The sequence below is a fragment of the Poecilia mexicana genome, unplaced genomic scaffold (assembly GCF_051168715.1).
Source record: "Poecilia mexicana isolate PSO_F unplaced genomic scaffold, ASM5116871v1 scaffold_13, whole genome shotgun sequence".
NCBI classification, from domain to species: domain Eukaryota; kingdom Metazoa; phylum Chordata; class Actinopteri; order Cyprinodontiformes; family Poeciliidae; genus Poecilia; species Poecilia mexicana.
Window position 1 is genome coordinate 24,465,367 of NW_028263382.1, and position 20,757 is coordinate 24,486,123.

General features: G+C 44.5%; 1 protein-coding gene and 1 long non-coding RNA gene across 4 annotated transcripts in view; one reads left to right on the top strand and one right to left on the bottom strand.

The window, feature by feature from the left end:
- kmt2a (lysine (K)-specific methyltransferase 2A) overlaps positions 1 to 20,757 on the top strand; it is a 44,241-nt gene that overhangs the window by 4,159 nt on the left and 19,325 nt on the right. For 2 of the 3 annotated variants that reach the window (XM_014974913.2, XM_014974916.2), the window contains exons 2-16: positions 6,310 to 6,382; positions 6,570 to 9,880; positions 10,749 to 10,926; positions 11,661 to 11,889; positions 12,290 to 12,969; positions 13,247 to 13,320; positions 13,631 to 13,867; positions 14,394 to 14,540; positions 15,780 to 15,878; positions 16,110 to 16,230; positions 17,260 to 17,373; positions 17,518 to 17,702; positions 18,110 to 18,286; positions 19,274 to 19,384; positions 19,638 to 19,711. In XM_014974913.2, coding sequence (XP_014830399.2) covers positions 6,310 to 6,382; positions 6,570 to 9,880; positions 10,749 to 10,926; positions 11,661 to 11,889; positions 12,290 to 12,969; positions 13,247 to 13,320; positions 13,631 to 13,867; positions 14,394 to 14,540; positions 15,780 to 15,878; positions 16,110 to 16,230; positions 17,260 to 17,373; positions 17,518 to 17,702; positions 18,110 to 18,286; positions 19,274 to 19,384; positions 19,638 to 19,711 — 5,810 coding nt within the window. The remainder of the gene's footprint in view (positions 1 to 6,309; positions 6,383 to 6,569; positions 9,881 to 10,748; positions 10,927 to 11,660; positions 11,890 to 12,289; positions 12,970 to 13,246; positions 13,321 to 13,630; positions 13,868 to 14,393; positions 14,541 to 15,779; positions 15,879 to 16,109; positions 16,231 to 17,259; positions 17,374 to 17,517; positions 17,703 to 18,109; positions 18,287 to 19,273; positions 19,385 to 19,637; positions 19,712 to 20,757) is intronic. The other variant, XM_014974915.2, reaches the window with a different exon arrangement.
- LOC106908738 (uncharacterized) lies at positions 867 to 4,696 on the bottom strand. Its single transcript, XR_001415885.2, has 3 exons — positions 4,538 to 4,696; positions 2,321 to 2,383; positions 867 to 2,244 (listed from the first exon to the last, which is right to left on the bottom strand). It is a non-coding gene; the product is annotated as an uncharacterized LOC106908738 (long non-coding RNA).

Sequence of the window (20,757 nt, forward strand, 5' to 3'; positions counted from 1 at the left end):
GTGAGAACGTAACAGATGGACACCTGTTCCAGCAATTTAAAACTGCCTAACCTGTAAACATTCATATTTATTGGATGCAGCGTTACAGACAGTTTAGTTAAGTTCAGCTCTGCTTTCTAAGCTGAGAGCGTCTGTTTCATTGTGCTGACAAAGTTGGCCAATGTGATGTTGGCATCTGAGAAAACGGCGACAAACTTGCCTGTATTTTGTTTTGCTACAGCTAGTATAGCATTGTATTCAGCAGATGTGAAAGTTTTTAGTGAGTAGCTTTAAATAGCTAAAATCAGTGAAGGCTGTGCTCTGTCCATGGTACCACTCTGGCGATTTCCTCAATGTGCTACACTTTCACTGCTGTGTGTCAACTTTCTACTGCTGCTACAAGGAACTGTTACAGATAATACTTTCACAAAACTTTAGCTCAAAGAAATCCAAACTTCCCCTTTAACAATGAAAATGGTGGATTATAGGATGGATAGACCATTGAGTTTTTATTGAGCCTAAAGTGTGCAATATCAGATTTTATTGATTTACATTTTTAAGTTTTTGTCAGCTAGAAGAAAAAATCTTTGTACCATGCTACTTTAGTGTTTGGCGACTCTTTAAGAGATAATCAGATCTTCTGAGATCTACTGCAATACACTATCAATGGAAGATTATAAATAATTTGGAGCAATCTAGACTATTATGTCACACATTAAACTGTTTAGAGATTCTGGAGTATTAGTGCATTTCTTCTTCTATTTTACTCACACTTTAAGCGGCACTATATTATTGCTATATATTGGCTTGCTTTGATTTTTTTTTTTTTTTTTATATACAACATAAAACCCGTATAAGGAGATGTTTCTTTATAATAAGAGCCACTCTCGCATTTAACACAATTTTAATGTGTGGGCACAGATTAGTCTATTAAATCCTCATCAAGTTTGGGTAACGTAGCATGGTGACTTCATCAGTTGTAAAAAGAAGCAGTGTGAAGCGCTTGTCTGGCCAGACCGAGGCAGGGTTGTCCAGGCTCACTGCAAGACACTGAGCTCATGGGGCAACCCCGAACAGAGCGCCAGCCGGACACTCGGTCACCCCGCCCGCCTCCTTCCAGGCAGAAAAAAAAAAAAAAAATCCAAATCCACTTCAGACACACACATCCCCGTCTGAGAGGCAGAGCAACTTTTCTTCTGACAGCTGCCACTTTGGAATGGATTACTAAGCCTATTTAAGTGTCTCTAAAGGGTGCCCTTTGGTTGCTGCTGTCCAAATGACGGCATTTATTTGCCCTCCTGTGCATGGAGGGATTTTATGGCATTAAAGTGAGCAAATTGTAAATAGTTCTTCTTTGTTTTTTTTTTTTACGAGGGCTGGGCATGTAGATGTTGTTGTAGATGAGATCATCCGCAGTTTTTTCCGTGTCTCCAAGCAAAGTTCGTCTCGGTTCTTCTTTGTCCGGGTCCTTTGTTATCTCACCTTCTGCTGCGTCTTTTCTCCTCGCACGTTGTTATTATTAAAGTTTAATGATTCATACAGAAAGGCTGTTGAATGGATGTATCCACCTAAATATCTCTTTGCCTCAGCGGTTTGAGAGAAATGGTGTGGTTGAGCGGAAGGGGCTTCGGTCCGGCAGGTGTTTGGCCTATTTAAATGGAAGACCCCCACACCCGATTACCCATTCCCAAGACGGCGTGTGGATTGGAGCAGGAAGCCTTGTGTCTGCTTTCATTCCAGTTCTCACAAAGTGCGTCGGCTGAAAGAGTGCAGGCAGGGATATCAAAGGGTGCTGGGCGACCCCCATCCTCCCCATCCCGACGGGACAACGCTGGGTGGGGGAATTAGTCCCAGGCCCTCCTATCCACGGCTTTATTCTGCTACAGCAGGCGGGCAAGGGGCTTTCACCTCTGCTTTTGGAGTTGCCTGACTGGGAGAAAGGCGGCAATTGTGTCGTCTTTCCCTCCTTTTGTGTTTCCGGCGGTTGGGCTAGGGGTGTCCCTCGGACTTTGTCCCCGTCTCTGATTGCAATCAGGAGTGGGCGTGTCGTCTTTGTCTTTATTTTGATTAAAACTCGAGTTTATGCTGCCCGCTTGGTTTAGGAGTGGAAACGCACCGTCTGCATCTGCCAGCCTTTGTGAACGTTGCTGTGTTGGGAAACAGTTCGTCATGCCGCCCATCAGTCCATTTGTCTTTGTCCACCAACTGTCCTCCTCGTCCTACGGCTCACGCATGAGGAGATGAGGTGTCCCACCGCGGGGTGTGCTGAAGGGCAAATGTGAAGCAGTTGTATTTGGTGTTTGAACACTTGCAAAAAAAAAAAAAAAAAGCAAATGTTCACCTTTTGCTTGGGTCTGATGGGGCACTCGTCCCGGTGTGAGTCGCTTCTGTGGCCTTTTTCCTGCTAGATGTGTCATCAAAAAGACATACAAAAACAATTAGATAATCACCCATTTACAGTATAGAACAAGATGACTAATAGTGACTTTACCCTGCTTCCTCGAGGGGAAACTTCCAGGAATTTGTTATAATTGGACACTGCACCAGTCAGAGATTTTTGTGGACAAATTCTGGGGTTGTCTCGCTGATACAAATTTCTTTTTAAGAACAAGCATGTTCTTCCTTTTTTCTTTTGGTCTGTGGAAGAGTGGAAAACTGACAACTAAAATGTGCATACTATACTGCTCAAAAAAATAAAGGGAACACTCAAATAACACATCCTAGGTCTGAATGAATGAAATATTCTCATTGAATACTTTGTTCTGTACAAAGTTGAATGTACTGACAACAAAATCACACAAAAATCATCAATGGAAATCAAATTTATTAACCAATGGAGGCCTGGATTTGGAGCCACACACACAATTAAAGTGAAATGTTCCCTTTATTTTTTTGAGCAGTATATAAAAGAAACCCTAACATTTTCTGAAAAATAACCCACAGTTACAGATCTTTCTTTTGCCGTGTCACTCGGCATCAACAGATACAGTAACGGTCTCGAGATCATGCGACAGAAGTATTTACATATGTGTAAAGCACTCAGTAGCAACTAAATCTGTACTGTGAAAAGGCAGAAAGGGATGTACTGTGACGTGCAACAGGACCAGAAGTAGCATTGTGTGTGTGTCAGAGGGAGCAGGCAACATTACTCAGCTCCGCTGTTTAACGATGTGAATTTCTCTGGGCGTGATAACCTTGAGTCAATACTATGCTATCACTTTATTAGCATAAAACCTTAAAGAATATAACATGATCCTTTTATATGGCTGAAAACAACAAATAATGCAGTTTATTGACTGCTACTGGTCAGGGTTTTAAAAAGTTTAAGACATTGGTTCTATTTAGCAGCATCAAGGTAAACCAAGACTTTAAAGAGTTATAACCTTATATGAATGAATCAAAAAGGAAGCGATTTTATTTTGAAGAGCTGGAAGAGTCTTAATATTTACAGAACTTTACCAAGTGAGTTCAATTTACATTTATTTTGTTCTGAACACGACCAAAAGTCAATAACATAAATCTCAGCTAGAGACACATCAATGAGGCTGTTTTTTTTTTTTATGATACAGCAAACAAAAACAAATTGGTCTGAAGTATTCGCTTCTCAAAATACACAAATTCCCCCTGACTAATAAATTAAGCACATAGTTCAACAGACCGGTGGCTGACTTCCTGTAAACACTTGCTCCATGGTGCCGATAAATGTCAGCACTTCATGTCTTCTTTAACTCAATTTACTGACATGCACTGTTGAGAAGCTTTAAATCATTCTTACTTTGCATAACATTACTGTGACGAAAAGTCATTTGCATACACTGCAGTAACTCAAAGGGGACAAAAATGAATAATTTACTCAAATGATTTACTCTCACTGGTTTACTTTCAACCCCGATTGCACCAGATATGGATCATGCTTGAGACTTTGGTTCCAGGTTTCGAGTCGAAGTAAAATCTGAAATTGCGGATTTTGTGGCTTCAGGGTTCAACGTCAAAGACCCGAGTCCTCCTTTTTGACACAAACACTGCAGCTTCCCAGATGCAGCTGCAGCTTTCTGTCTGTTGTAGAACAAAATGCATCTCTCAATGTGATATGATTCGCAGTTCAACTGTTGTAATTCTCCATCATTTTGTCATTCGCTGGCAAAGGATGCCTTTTTTTGGATTTAAACCAATTCTGCACCAAACGGTTAACAAAAAACTAAACTAACAGGTGACAACCTGTTGTGAAACTGTCACAGCTGTGTTTGTTGGCTGCATAAGATGTGGTTTGTGCTTCCGATCACAAATCCGTGCTGTGGTTGTTTTATCAACTGCACAGTAAGGCAGACGATTGTCGCTGGTGTTCTCTAAAGAGACTGCATAAAGTTTGCACGTTGCATGGACCGGCTTCTGAATTTCTGCTAAAGGGTGCTGCGTGTGTGTGGGATGGCAATGCCTAACAAGTTCAGATCTGCATACGGACTTTATCTGCATCAGTTTGATTTCTCAAAAGGCTATAAAAGTCCAGCCTGCCTCTCGACATGTAAAAGCGGCATCAAAACGATACAGAGAAGCGTACCTCAAACCGAATTCCCAGCCGCCTCACAGGTGTCAGGGGCAGTCCCAAACATCCCCTGAAAGCAACAGTTTCGCTCCAACTATGAATCAGCTTGGTGCTCTTTTCTCCACCTATTAGTGATTTCTGTCAAGTAATGTGCGCAGCAGTCGGGCAGATGAGAAGTGGCAGATCAGCAGGAAGTAAAACTGCTGAAGGCTTCAAGGCGAGAGCGTGCAACAATGCAAACCGCTCTTCATTTCAAGAGAGTTAAGTGGAGAGAAGGGAAGTTCTGTCTCCGCTGTTACCCCGTTGCAGCGTTGCGAGGCACAGCGGCGCATGAACGTGACCTCACTAATCTACTAGCGTATTTGTTTACTTCTTGAAGTTGGCCGCCGTGCTGTTGAGCTCACGGCGAGCCTTGTGTTTCGCACGCCGCCGCTTCTCTGTGCTCGGCAGTCAGTAGGCGCAAAGCGAGAGCTCGGCGGAATATGTGTTTTGGGAGGAGACGGGGAGCCTTGTTGTACGTGGGAGGCCTGTTTGGTTTGGGATCTGTCGAGCTTCTGCACGGGCATGCTGAAATCCTGAAGCCTTTTCATCTAGTGCTCCCAGGGGAGTGCTGCGTTTCCACTGTTGTTGGTGGTCAAGATGCTGTTTCCTTGTTTCTCTTTTCCTTTTTCTCTCCCCCGCACCTCTCTCTCTCTCTCTCTCTCTCTCCATCCTCCTACATCCATTCTCTGGTCCTCACTCTGGTGTGCATGCTCTCCCCTCCCCCGCATCCTCACTCATATGTTGTGCTTGTTTACATCTCAATTTGCAATTTATGCACAGGGTGCTTGTACTTCTTTATTATTTTTTATTTATTTACTCGCGTAAATGTTAAAATGATAACCGATAGAATCACGAAGTTCACACAGAGAATTCATACGCACTCGCAATGCATCGGAGCGTTCGGCTTTAACGTCTTGCCACCCAAATAAGGATGTTGTGATGTCAGCTACTCGCTGCATCCTCAGCGAGTCATAGCCTTCCTTTGGTACTCCGCCCCCCCCCCCCGGCTCTGCAAAATCACCAGCGAGGAGCAGCAGCTTGCTCAGAGAGAGGAGAGGATGCTGGCATTAAAGCAAGACGGAGGATAAAGAGAGAGAAGTGTAAATAGAAGAAGATGAAGATGCTCGAATGCTCTATGAGGAGCGTCAGATGCTCAGATTAACGTTCCTTGCCAGGGTAAACAGCAGTATTTACTGTCCGTTATGACAGTTTACATGTCGAACAGACGAAAGACAGTTTTGCAGCGCACATTATAGCTTTCTATATTTTGTATCAGATGCTGCGAAGTGCATCAGTTTTTTTTTTAATGGTATCTGCTTTTTTGGCAAGGTGATGTAACTCCTAGGTGGTGCAGAGTCAGTCTGAATGTCTGCACACACTTTGAGAGCAGCTGCTCTCCAAACTGGGCCAACAAGACCTCAACTGCATCTCCACACGCCTCTATAAATAAACATGATAAAATGACACACTCACCTCCACTCCTGAGCATATCCAGTGTGAGGATCCTAGAGATGCTGATTGTCCCTGGTGATTTCACAAACCCACATCTCAAGGCTCTCTTGAATCAGGAGCGAAAGAATTAATGTTCACTCCATTCATTTTTCATTTCTAATGATGTATGACAGGTCTTGATTCCAAAGAGAGGAAAAATAGTGACAAAATATGCATATTAATATTAAGCATATCTTTGCACATCTTTGCAGAAAATGATGCATACATGTAATTTTAAAAAAAATCTTTTATAGGATGAAGCATTTGCGGGATTTGGAGCAACCGATGAACAAACAGAAATACGAAGCCCTTCATCAACTTCTTCAGGTACTAATTAGTAAAAAATTAAAGGGGGGTCCAGAATTTGGTTCAGACATTTTCCAGTTCTTGATCCTTTATGGAAAAGGAAAATGGGACTAGATTTTATTCGTGTTGTCAAAAGGCTTCAACCATCTGTCTACACCAGTTTTAATGACGTTTACTAAATGCCCTCTGTGTTTTCTGATGTGTTCAGAAGGAGTACCCCTGCAGGAGAAGAAGCCCAGAGGCCGCCCACCACGGACCCTGACTGCTCAAAAAGCTGCTGCCAGTCTACCATCCCCCTTGTCATATCCTTCTCCGACGCAAGCGAAACCTGACGGCCCTGAAAGGCCAGCAGAGAAAGTGAAAAGGCTACCCGGGAGGCCACCTGGCACTGGTGAGAAGCGAAGGGGCCGTCCGCCTTCTTCAAACAGTAAGAAAACTTGGAGTACGGGCAACCATGCAGCTGCTGAGGACAGTAGGCAGGCTGGATTTGAGCTGGGCACAGATACGGAGGATGAGAAGGACACAAAGGGCAACAAGAGGTTGCCGGTCTCCGCACAGCCTCATGACACTGAGGCAAAGCTTTCTAAAGGAGGCCGGGCTGAATCCAAAGCTACCAACCTGAAGAGGCTGACAGAGACGAAAACCGCCCCACTCAAATCGCGCCTCAAGATTTTGCCCGGTGCACCCCGACGCAGACGTGGGCGACCACCGTCAGCTGAGCGGCTCAAAGCTGAAGCAGCAGCTGCAGCCCAGCTGTCTGCTTCGATGGAAGGCGGGGAAGGAAAACACAAGGCCTTCAGGGTCAGAGGTGGAGACAGAGGCACAGAACCACACAGCACAGAGGAGCCCAACATAAGGAACATGGACGGCGCTCAAGACCAGGACTCTTCTAGTCTACCCACCTCCCCAACTGCATCTAAACCAGGAAGGCCAGTAGGGCTCAGGAAGAGCCCCCGGCACAGGAAACCCGTTCGAATAGTCCCTCCTTCCAAACGTACCGACGCAACCATCGCCAAGCAGCTGCTGCAGCGTGCTAAGAAAGGAGCACAGAAGCGACTGGAGAAAGAAGCCGTCGGCATTGGGGGCAGAGGGTCGGGAGCCAGTGAGGCTGGCATCAGAAAAACCCAACTCAAAAACATCCGGCAGTTCATCATGCCAGTTGTCAGCACCGTTTCCCTTCGCATCATCAAAACTCCCAAGCGCTTCATCCAGGACGAGGGCAGTTTTGGAACTCCGGCGTCCCATGCAAAGATAGCGCGATTAGAAACGCCACCTTCTACTGTCGCTGTGTCTGCCCAACCTACGGCCACCACTTCCTCGTCCCCGTCTCCCGCACTTGTCTCCGTTACCTCCGCTGCTACTTGTAGTGGGGCGGCCGCTCCTGTGGAATCGCTCCCTCCTCCGTCTTCTCCTGCCCCCGTCCCCACCGCCCCGCCGACAGCTTCTGGTCTGCTTAACAGCAGCACAAACGCTGCAGCCAATGGGAGATTTGGCCATAGTGCACAATCTTGTGGTTCGAGTGCTGTATCGCAGCATTCCTCGCAGCTCTCTTCTGCGGAGTCTTCCAGGTCCAGCAGCCCGAGCTTGGATGACTCCTCATCTGACTCTCAGGCTTCTGAGGGCACACAGGCTCTTTCCGAGCCAGAGGATCACTCTCCCTCTTCACAGGGAGAAAGGGAGGCCAATCTCTTAAGCAACTCGAGGCCCACCTCACCTCCTTCTGAGCCAGAGCATGTGCTGGCAGAGGGAAGTCGGCGGGGTCGGAGAGCACAGGGGACTGGGCAGGGAAGTCAGAAACCGAGGGCGAGAGAGAGCGGCACCACAGGGGTTAAAAAGCCCATCATCAGCCCACCAACAGGAGTGCTGATGCCCTCTTCTTCACTTGGAAATTCCCAGCAGGTTTCATCCACAGCTTCTTCCCCGTCCTCACCTCCACCACCCCCTCTCCTCACTGCTCCGCAGCCTCCCCTGTCTGGTTCCTCCAACACGGCCGCTATCAGTGATCACCACTCTCAGACATCCTGGGTGCCCATCCAGACATTTATGCCACCGGGGCTGTCCAACTTGTCAGACAAAAGGAATCGCTCAATTCTGAGGGAGCCCACCTTCCGCTGGACGTCGCTGTCCCATCCCAAGCAGCAGTACTTTTCCTCTGCTAAATATGCCAAGGAGGGCCTCATTCGAAAGCCTATATTTGACAATTTTCGTCCTCCACCTCTTACGCTTGAAGATGTGGGATTGCTGCCCCAAGGTGTCGCAGGAGCAGGGGGAGCTGCTTCAGCTGCGTATTCAGCACCAGGCACCGGAGCAGGAACAGGGAGCCGCCTGTTTGCTCCCCTTCACCAACACACTCACCACCAACACCCCCCGTCGTCCCGCTTTGATTCGCCTCTCCAGAAGCGCTCGTTGCTCCGTGCACCACGCTTCACACCCAGCGAGGCCCACTCTCGAATCTTTGAGTCTGTCACCTTGCAGTCTTCTTCGGGGAGCAGCCCCGGCTCTCTCTCCCCTCACCAGACGCCTCCCAGTTCCAGTAGGACCCTGCGACGCAGGAGACGACTGGTCCCGGGAGCGCATCGTGGCCACCCACGGTCTTCTTCGCACCCTATGACGAGACGCAGCGTCCAAATCAAAGGTGCCTCTGAGGTGTCTGCATTGACAGGCTCCGTCTCTGGCAGTAACCCCAGCTCTTTGCCGGGGGTCTCTGGAAGCCCTCTAGCCACGAGTGCCTTAACATCTACTTCCTTCAGCTCCTTCCCCACTGTCCCTCGGGCTCTGCACTCGCAAGGAACACCTGAAACCAGAAGAGGGGCACCAGGAAACCCATCTCCTCTGTCAAACACATCATCGTCTGCTTCCTCCCCTCTCTTCCCTCTCTTTCCTTCGAGTGCTCAGGACACGGGGCGAGGAGGTGGGACCGCCGGAAAGGAAAAAAGCTTGTCAATTCCCCAAGAACCACCTCCGAAGGAAAAGGAGAGAGAGTCTGAGAAAAATCGCGAGAAGGAGAAGGAAAATAAGAGAGAGGGACGGAAAGATTTGGAGAAACGAAGTAAGGTGTCCACTCCGGATGGCTCCCCAAATGCACCTTCCAGCTTGTTTACCATCGATGGGAGGGACTCAGAAGGCGCTATTGCACCAAAAAAGACTCCTGGAAGAAAGAAATCCACATCGGTTGATACGGTTTCTGACGCTGCTTCCTTAGAAGCCAGAGGGCTCCATCCCTTGTCCATCGCTAAAGGCCGCCACCTCAAGAAAGGAAGACCGTCTGAGAAAGGGACAGAGACGGAAGAAGGGGAGAAGGAAAAGGAGAAAGAGAAACGAAGTGCATCTAACCAGCCGACAGCTAGCCTTCCAGGGCAGCAAGGCAGACATCAGCTTCCTGTCTCCTTGGTGTCGCCAGAAGGAGGACAGCATTCACTGACTGACAAGCGGCTGGTTGGACTCCTCAAGAAGGCCAAAGACCAGCTCATTGCAATAAAGAAGAATAAGCTGAAGCCTGCCGAAGAGACCAAGGTCCAGGTCAGTTTTGGACTTTTTTTTGTTTTGTTTTGTTTTCACAGAACTCAAATCTCACTTTTCTGTTTCTCATATTCCTGTTCTTTACCCCATAAGTGACGATGAGTGATAGTGAGAATGATGCTTTGTCTATTTTCCATAAATAGAAACTCATATTGAAATTAGATAGGAGGAAAGTCCCACAGAGGGTATTACTTGAGGGGAATTCTTATCATGCTTATTATACAGAAAAGAACCCGATGTGAGTTTTTTGTTCCTTGACAGGCTGGCAGTGCCTCGTTCATGTCACTCTAACAATATCCTCATCATTGCTGCTTCAAGTGGCCCAGTCAGAATTGTGGGGCAAGTTTCTGATTTTAGGTTTCTGTGAGTTTTATTAGAAGCAGAGGCTACATCACTCCTGGTTTGTGAGGACTGGATCTTGGAAATTTAAAACACACAAAGTATTTTGAAGTTGACATTTGAACAGTTTTTAGCATCTTATATTTGTGGTTAACACCGTTAGTGAGCTTAACTAAATCAACTCTACTGAAAGTTCTCGAGTGCTCCTTTTCTCTCACGGTAAAACCTTCTACACTAAAGAGTGGTGCTGTCAGTGTATGTGCACTGAAATCACTAATTAAACAATTACCAATATTGGTTATATGCGCTTCAGATTTGCAACCAATCAACGCAGATCAACTTGAAAGTAGACCTATTCCAGTTAACAGCAGAATTCTCAGATAACTTATTATTTTACCAAAAAGTCATAATCACCAAGTCGTGTAAAGACTTGCATGAACTTCTGCAGTGAACTTTTGTCTACATACATCTGTGCCTTTGGTGTTTGGAAACCTTTTCCACCCGCTTCATGTTTTGTGTTTGTGTGCAGGGTCAGGAGAGCGACTCGTCAGAGGCCTCTGTCCGCGGTCCACGCATCAAGCACGTGTGTCGTCGTGCAGCCGTGGCTCTCGGCCGTAACCGGGCCGTGTTCCCTGATGATATGCCCACACTTAGTGCCTTGCCCTGGGAGGAGAGAGAGAAGATCCTATCTTCCATGGGGAATGATGGTGAGGCATCTTTAACTTAGCTCTCTGTTGACTTGCTCTCTTTTAAGCTTTCTATTCAAACATGTAATAGTGAAAAACATCTTGTTTTAATGAGATGATGCTTAAAAAATGAAAGGGCTCCCCTGAGAAATTCTAAACCTTCCTTCATTTCTTCCTCCTTTGCTTTCGTCCTTCCTTCTTCCCTTCCTTCGCTGTTGTATTTACAGTTTCAAACAACCATAGGGAATCTGGAAATGTGTAATTTTTGACATGAAAATGTATGATTCAAGCCTGTAAATAAAACTTAGACAAGTCTGACCTCATAACATCCGTAGACATTGTGAGCACGATTTTTATTTTTTCTAACATCATCTGTGCACGTACTGAAAATTGATTTGCAAAAAAGCAGAGAAATCCAGCCAGCCATGGGAGCACAAGTACACAGTGAAGTGCTGGAGGAGTGAGAGGAGCTGAGCTGCTCTGTTCCTGTCATTTCTGACTAGTTTTTATGTCATGTTAGGACATGTGAGTTTATGCGAGGTTGTTTCTCCCGACTGTGGCATATAAGCAGTTTGGAGGATAACTGAAAATTATACTCAGTTTCTTTCCCGTCGGTATTTGTATTTCATTTTGAAAAGCTATCGGCTTTGTTCACAGAATTGCTTTGAATTCTTTTCATTCTCAACAGACTTAAAAGCAACAAAGTGTAAAATTTTTACTCTTAATGCTAATATGTGCTGGATTTCATTTAACAGACAAGTCATCAGTAGCAGGCTCAGAGGAGGCAGAGCCCCAGTCTCCTCCCATAAAGCCAAGAGAGACGCGACAGAAGGCCGTTCAAGAAGCTCCTCCCAAAAAGGGCCGCCGGTCCCGCCGCTGCGGCCAGTGCTCAGGCTGCCAGGTTCCAGAAGACTGTGGCGAATGCACAAACTGTCTAGACAAGCCCAAGTTTGGAGGGCGAAACATTAAGAAGCAGTGCTGCAAGTAAGTCTTAGCTTATGGACTTAATGGAGTTGTCTGTGGTTTATTCAGCCTGGCAGAAAGTGAGAGAGATCAAGACTTTGTGCAAATAACAGGAAGGCTAATTTTTTAGGACTTCTATCCAAGCTAACCACACTAACCAGTACTGTAAGATGCTAGTGACAAAAATCTCTGATCCGTGCACCACAAGGTTTTAACCAACTGTAAAAAATAATTTGCACGTAAATAAATCCATTTGAGCCTTTATTAACAGACTTCACGTCCATAGTAGCAATAAAAAAACAAACCATGCAAGGAATATAAAAAAAAAATAAAAAATCAGTATGTTTTCCACAATATTTTATGTTTCTTTAATTTTCTTTTAAGAAAAGTAAAGTTTACGCTTTTTATGTTCAACTTTCAGGATGAGAAAATGTCAGAATTTGCAGTGGATGCCTTCAAAAATGTTTCTCCAAAAGCAAGGGAAAGGCAAGAAGGACAAGAAAAAGAAGTTTTCGGAGCGGAAAGAGGGTCTCAATCCGTTAAAAGCCCCCAGTTCGGAGTCTGCCCCCAAACCGCCTGCCGCTCCTTTAAAGGAGGACCCTGCTCGGAGAAATAGCGAGACCCCCCCTCTAAAGCTGATGGAGGAGAAGTCCAAACAGCAGCCGCTGTCCAAGCAGTCATCACCAGCCATCGCCTCGTCCCCCGCCCCAGCAGAGCAAGCGCAGACCCCGGGGCCGGGCACGTCCCAGCCTCACTCCCCACCTCTGACGCCGGACGCCAAACAGATTCCATTCACAAGCGGCACCTCCAGTAAAAAGGGACACAAGCCACACCAGTCTGTTCAAGCTTCTTCCCCCGCGTCTTCGTCTTCACCTAGTTCCTCTTCCTCGTCCTCTTCGTCGTCGTCTTCTTCCTCTTCCTCCTCGTCATCTTCAGCCCAGAGCTCTCCCTCGCAGTCGAGTCAGTGTCAGCAGCCCTCACAGTGGACACCTGCGAGTCAGGTGCCTGCAAAGAAGGACTCTTCACCCAAGATTTCTCTGAGCGAACCCAAGAAAAAACCCCAACAGCACTCAACACAACAGCAGAGCTCGGCCACAATGGGTACATGATTGTTTTCTTCCTGTAGTAATATTTAAATGATACCAAGAACTGGGTGTTTTGTAATGGCTCAATGCAACTACATTTCCTTGGTGCTTCAAGTGGTGTAGCAGTAGAGCTGGCAGCGGCCCTGTGTTTGTTTTCTCACCTTGAGTCTGATCGCTATCAACAAAGGTCACAAGTGGCCAAATTAAAAAAAAAAAAAAAAGAGGGACAATTTCCTTAAATCTGACGTGGTTGTTGTTCTACTTAAGTCTCGTATCATTTCCTTTTTCCATAGTTGACTCAAAAACATCAAAGAAGCCGACTTCCCGCACTATTCCTCCATCTCCAAAACAGAGAACAAAAGACAAGGTAAGCCTACAAAATCTTACCAAGTAGGTTTGGTCCAGTACAAACATCTTTGTTCACTTGAAATAAGACAAGTGAAGAAATAATTCATTAATATAAATGAAAAAGTAGTAGGTATAAGTTGTTCCATTTTCAGATTATTTCACTTTTATTGTCAACTTAAAATAAGTTGTGCTGAAAACTTACTTGTGTTTTTAGTTTCATTTCAATTGCACAAAGAAATTTGCGCTAGAAACTGGACCAAAAGTGTTGCAGTGTGTAATTAAAAGCTTTTTAACACACGCTCCCCTACTCTTTCGTTTATCCAAAAAAGCCGCTGACAACAAAACCGCCCAGCAGCAGTACTTTAAACTTGCTGAGCACTCCCTCGACTAGGGACCAGGTGAAGTCCCGAGCTCCCTGCGACGGAGTGCATCGAATCAGAGTGGATTTCAAGAGGGACCATGATGTGGAGAAGGTGTGGGAAGCTGGTGGACTCAGCCTGCTCACCTCTGTGCCCGTCACACCCCGGGTACTCTGCTTCCTGTGTGCAAGCAGTGGAAATGTCGAGGTAAGAAAAATAACCACACTGTGAAAATATTTACACCCGTCAAACCTTTTTGCAACAAAAGAAAAAAAAAAAAAAGACGAACTTTGTCATTTTAGGCCACTTGTAAATGAGATTTGTGTTGCAAAACACACCATTCCTACTGTGAAACATGGTGGTGGCAGCATTAGACTTAAACATGGATGTTCACAGAGCATCCAGTTTGACTGAGCTGAAGCTACAAATCAAAGAAAAACATTTCTGTCTAAAGTGGGAATAATTAATGTTTAACCCAAAAGAAGTGCTGCTGTAATTGCATCTAAAGGTGATTTGAATAAAAAAATGAAATCATGAATGAAGCTTGTGGTTGTTCTGTGATGAAACACGAAAAGGTTCAGAGGTTTTATTACTTTCTCAAGGATTAAAAAAAAAAGTCAGAAACCGAATAGTGAAGTCTTAGAAAGATTTGTTTTCAGCTTCTTAATTAAATTCCCTGTGCCTTCATTTTTTTTTGTCTCTGCCCCCCTCTAAACTTTTGTTCTCCCTCCAGTTTGTGTTCTGCCAGGTGTGCTGCGAACCATTCCACCTCTTCTGCTTGGGGGAGTCAGAGCGCCCCCTCCAGGAGCAATTTGAGAACTGGTGCTGCCGTCGCTGCCGGTTCTGCCAGGCCTGTGGGCGCCAGCACCAGAAAGCCAAAGTAAGCCTTTTAGTACAGTCTACAGCTGGAGACAAAAGCAGCTCAGTTGAGACTGACAGGGAGGAGAATCTCCTGAAAGGAAAGATGCTCGCTAGTCCTGCCAGCACGCATCATTTAATCAGCTTCCTGGCTTCCTGCCATGCTTTTATTATTGAACTCACACCCTGTGCAAAATCTGCACAGCGTGAGCCTTGTATGGCTGCCATTTAAGAATTATGTGTGAACATATTTAATCTAAGCAGCCCATTGAAGCCTCCGTGTGCATTAATTTCGATCAATGGCTCGGCTTGTTGTTTGTAAATCTTTATAAAAAGATGAAGGATGTGTGCTGGATGACTCAGTTCAGCCGTTTGTTTCAGAAGATATCGGCTCGTAAAGCAGAGCGTCGCTCGCAGAAGTCTGCACTCCCCGCTGCAGCTGAAACCAGATATTTACATACCCTGTGTAAAAAGGCAAAGAAAAAAAAATCCCCTTCTCTGTCAGACCAAGCTTTTCATGTTTCATTTGTTTGCAGAATGCCAGAAAACTGAGAACATTCAAATAAAAATGTATTTATACTTTCCTTTAAATACAGAATTTTTCAGAAGCTAATTGGGGAAACCTAGATGATGACGGTGTGGCAACGTCTCTCAACGTTTAACTGAAATGGGGACATACTCGTGGATGTCTTTTTGTCGCAACGCTGCAAACACTCTACTTCAGGAAAATTATTTTGGATGTCCATCGTACTCCTCAGCAAGGCGTTACTTCTCCCATGTTCTGATCTGAGAGAGTCATTATCCACGGTGAAACGTTTGCCTACAAACCTCTCACCGGTTCCACCGGTTCTTTCTGGAGCAAAGAGCCAACCTTCCAGCAAACTACTGTGAGAAGCTTGTGGAAAGAAATCCAGATGTTTCTGAAGGCCATTTTGTCAAATACTAATGAAATCCATGTAAACATTTGAACACGAGGCTAGTAAAAATAAAAAAATATCTTCTTATTCTGATATTTAACATGTGCAGATAATTTTGATCTCCCCTGAAACAGGAAACGATGAGGGGAACAAAAAATTTAAAATCTGGTTTCAGCTGCACACGTCAGCCTAAACTCCTGTCAGATTGTATCGCAAAATAGTCAACATTTTAACGTCAAGTACTTTAAAAATGTGAGTGTAGAACTTTTAAAAAGAGTTATCAGTGCCTCATTTGTTATTTAAATTTTTTTTCCTCATCTTCCTTTTGGCCTTTTGCAACGCAGCAGCAGCTGCTAGAGTGCGATAAGTGCCGTAACAGCTATCACCCGGAGTGCCTGGGTCCCAACTACCCCAGCAGACCTACCAAGAAGAAGAGAGTCTGGGTACGGATCAGCATCTCTGTACTCCCACTCACTTCTAAGCAAATTTCACACTGTCTTTCCTCCTCTCCTTCCTCTTGTGGAATCACTGCTTATCTTCTCAATTCACTTGAACTACACAGCTTGTGTCTATCAAAAATATTTCCCCCTCATCCACTTTCACAGTTGTTACACATTTTACTGAAGTGCTTTGGTCTTTACGCTCATGTGGTTTTTTTCCCCTCCCTCCCTCAGATTTGTACCAAGTGTGTGCGCTGTAAGAGTTGTGGAGCCACCAAACCTGGGAAGTCCTGGGACGCCCAGTGGTCACATGATTTCTCCATGTGTCACGACTGTGCCAAACTGTTTTCTAAAGGTGAGGGAGGTCAGCGTGCCGGTCACTAGTTCAGCACTTCTGCTTTTTCTTTCTTAGACTTTAAAGAAATGAATAACTTCAATGTTACAACACCTTCTGGTAAAGATGGGCAAAAATCCTTGAAATAATTTTCCCTTTTACTCACCATTAAAGTGAGAAAAATCTGTGGTTAGTTTGAAATATAAAGCACATCAAGGTGAAAAAAAAATACTTGCCAAATCTCAAATTCATTCTTAAAGATATCCCTAAAAATAGTTTTAAAATAAATTAAGCTCCAGTTTATATTCATTTCTGCTCAGAGGAACTTTTAATCAGTTATTGGTGCTGATTCTGGTGCTGGGATAAAAATATGGCCGGTTTTTCTTAGCTACTCTTCAAAATGAGAAAGACATGAAAACATTCCACTTGCTAGTTTTTTGTGAGAGTAATAATTAAAAAGTAAAACAAAACAAAAAAAACACAATAGAACTGAAACAAAGCTAAATGAGAAAGGAAAGGAGGTTATCTCTCCAAATTTCACTATTGGAGAACTAGACAAACGATGGACTTATTTAGTCAACAAGTCTCCATAACAACCATTAGATGCTAATTAGCTGACATACCATCCCAAATGTAAATATGTGGAGTTTGCCTGACACTACTGGGTCTTTAAATTGAGCCGTGTGTTCAGAGGACAGAAAGTGAAGACGATCTGAAGAGAGAGAAAATGGCCTACGGTCTGTCTCTATGCTGCAACCTTGTGGAAAGTTGCAAGAAAATGCCAAAATGACCAACAAAATCAGGTTGTGCAAATATACTAGCAGCTTAAGTGCTAATACTTGTGGCACACATAATTTACGTTTCCTAAAAACACTTTTCTTTTCTCGTCTCTGAAATGTTCTCAAATTTAAGGAATGTTTATTCTACTGCAATTTAAAAACAAATATGTTTTGAAGGCTTTACCACTTCTAGTTGGTGTAGGAAATGCTGCAGATGGCATCAAAAATGTTGCCAAAGCACATTTCATCTGGTTCTAAACTTTTCCTGTAGGGAACCTCTGCCCACTGTGTGATAAGTGCTTTGAAGATGACGACTGTGACGGCAAGAAGATGGAGTGCAGTCGCTGCAAGAAATGGGTTCATGGCAAGTGTGAGAACCTTACAGGTAACCGCGTCGCCACGCAGACGCCATAATACTAATAAAGCACGCTCGATGTCTGAGGCCTGACAGGCAGTCCTGATCGAATGCCGACAGGCAGTAAACCGAGTGGCAGGGGCCTTAATGACCGGTCGTATCTCTGTCCGTCAGACGAAACGTTCGAGCTGCTGTCGAAGCTGCCACAGAGCGCGGCCTACACGTGCACCAAATGCACGGAGCGCCGCCCGGCCGAGTGGAGGACGGCGCTGGAGAGGGAGCTTCAGGGCTGCATCCGCAACGTTCTCAACGCTCTGCTCAACTCGCGCACATCCACGCACCTGCTGCGCTACAGACAGGTGAGAAACGCAAACCGGTGTCTCAGACGGCGCTGCCACACGAGAGTTGATGTAGATGAATTTAACCCTATCATGCATGAATTATGATCCTTTATGTCAGGATTTTTTTTTCCAATTTTTTTTTTATTTTCTTAAGGCATAAAAAAAAGGTAGGAATTTTTTTTGTAAAATTTTTTTATTTATTTATTTTTTTTAGGTGATCAATTGTAATTTTCTCCAAATAAAAAGTTATTTGAAAAACACATCAGTAGTATTGTTCTTTAGTGGTTATCTGATTTATAACATAAAAATCCACAAGAAGCACAAGAAAGTGTTTTTTAGACAGCTGTCCACTGCAGAGACCACTGTGCATGAAAGGGTTAAAACAAAATGAAGCCTCAGCTGTACGGACGTTTATCGTGCGACAGGCGGTGAAGCCTCCAGAGCTGAATCCAGAAACAGAGGAGAGTCTTCCATCCCGACGGTCCCCGGAGGGCCCGGATCCGCCGGTCCTGACGGAGGTCCCCCAAACCCCTCCCAGCGACTCCCCTCCGGATCTCGAGTCTGTTGAGAAAAAGATGGATCAGGGCCGTTACAATTCATTGGTGAGTAACTGACCTCGGTCTTTATAGCAAAGCTACAACAGACAAAATTTGGAGTCTGCTGCTCTTTAATCAGAGGTACTTGATGCACATTCATATTTAATGAAGGCAGGCAAAGTGGGATCACATCTACTGTAAACACGGTTTTGAACAGCTGCTGCATTTTTAATGCCGAGATGACACGGATGATTTGAAATGTTCAGGAATGAGGAGCTTCCTGGTTGATTGACTTGACTTTTCCGTTGGGTTTGATTTTCTGTGTTGACGGCTGCCGTGTAATAAAAAGGTTACAATAAGCAGAACGCATACCAAGAAACAATCACCAAATCAATACTACAACTTGCTCACTCCACCACAGCTGGATTCCACTTTATAATCTGACAGAGTGACAAATAGAAAAAAGTGTATTTTGTTAAGGTTTTATCGCCCAAGACGAATTTGGCTGCAACTTTTTAATGATTAATCTTTTAATTAATTGATTGTTTGGCTGAAAAACCAAAAACATTTATTTGCTCAGAAAGATTTTGCACTAAAATGAGATATGAACAAAAACATATAACAACATAAATGCGTGACATACATAGCTAAAAGGAAAAGCCTTATTACTTATGTACTTAAACATAAAATGCCTGGATATTCAGCATGTTGTGAATGTTAAATCTTCCTCTTCAAACCTGCCTCTCTTCTTTTTCTCACACAGTTATTGGTTTCATGCCACAGAAATAAGACCTAAAACTATTTAAACAATATTGAACATAAATTGAAACATTTAATTGAAAGGAAAATTGCTAAGTTGCAACTATATTTGTTTAAAGAAAAGATGGACAAGACATATAAAATACTTTCAGGAAGATTTCAAGCAATGTTACTTTAGCCATCTCTGGCCAAACGGGATGTGGATTGAAAGATGATCACCTGGATCTGGGTGGGGCGTTTTTTGTTTTCTGTATTAGTCATGCTGTGCTTGTGTTTTTATGCTTCGCCTCCCAGGTGGAGTTCAGCGACGACATCGTGCGAATCATTCAGACGGCCTTCAACAGCGACGGAGGCCAACCTGAGAGCAGGAAAGCAAACAGCATGGTGAAGTCTTTCTTCATTCGGGTAAGATTCCTAAACTAACTTCAGTTTAGCGTCATCGCTGCAAAATTACAGCTGAAACAAAGGCAAATAGTTCACACATACTCAGACGGTTTGAATAGTAGTTTCCTCATGTTTGGCCAAAACTCATCCTTACAATGTCAAGTGTCAGCGTTGTGATCTACGAAGACCGGCGTCGTCCAACGCCGCTTCGCCCTCGTAGACGGGTCCGCGCTGACATGTGAACTCCACTGAATTTATTTGTTTTCTGTTTCAGCAAATGGACCGAATCTTCCCGTGGTTCAAAGTGAAGGAATCCAGGTTCTGGGAAAGGCAAAAAGTCAATGCCAAGTGAGTTTCTATCCCGTTGTAGCAAACGCAATCGTGATTAAATAATGTTTGGCATTTTCCCCGTCTCGGTAATGGGCTGTATAAACTGTCATTTGGCTTTTGAGGTTATTTGATATCGGAACATCTCGTGCTAAGCTGAAACTGGAAGCACGGAGATCAAATTGGGGAAAGCATTCTTTTATAACGAGCGAAATAAAAGCTCACCCTAATACGAATAAAGTCTGGGAGTCTGTATTTTAAGCGAAAGTCCCTGGCAGTCGGTGGTATTAACAAATGTGTGATTTGCTATCATTTCTCAAACGCTGTTCTAAGCTACGTTAGTAATTACAGAGAAGCAGAAGCTTTGACCAGTAATACTGCTGTAATCTGAGATTTTGTGATGTTTGCAAGAAGCGCAGCTCTGTAATTATAGAAAGAAGGAATAAGATGTGGGTTTATATATATCTTAATCATCCTCTTGATATTAGAGGGATGTTTTTCTGCATGCTGAGGTTTTTCCTGAATACTTCATTCACCCTGTCTCTGTTGCTCACTCGTTCTCTTACCCAGCCAGTCAGTCGGATTTAGTTGTCAGCTTCCTCACGCCGTTTACTCCGCCTGCCTCCCGACTTTGAGGGAGGCAAACCGCAACCGTGTCGGTTTTCTCTCAAAAGGGCCTTCGATACGCGTTTGTGGTTTACTTGTTAGCTCGGACTGCTGCGTTCTGGATCGCTTCGGCCGTCGCATTAAACCCAGCGATGCAACGCGTGGATCATGAGGCCGTCGCCGGGAGGATTTGTTTCTGGATGCCTCCTCTGCTGATGATCTGAGGCTCGAAGCTTCAGATCATCAGCATCGCTCAGCTTGACAAAAACTCTTTGGATGAGCTTCAGTGCTTCAGTGTTTTCCCTCCAGATCTGTGTTTTATTTTAATGCTAGGTTTTTGTTTACACACTCGTCGCAGCTTCGTCACCACCGACTGTAAAATTGGTTTCAGTTACGTTTATTTAAACGTGCCGTTTCAGAAGAAATACCTTGGGTACTTTACAAAACAAATAGATCCACTT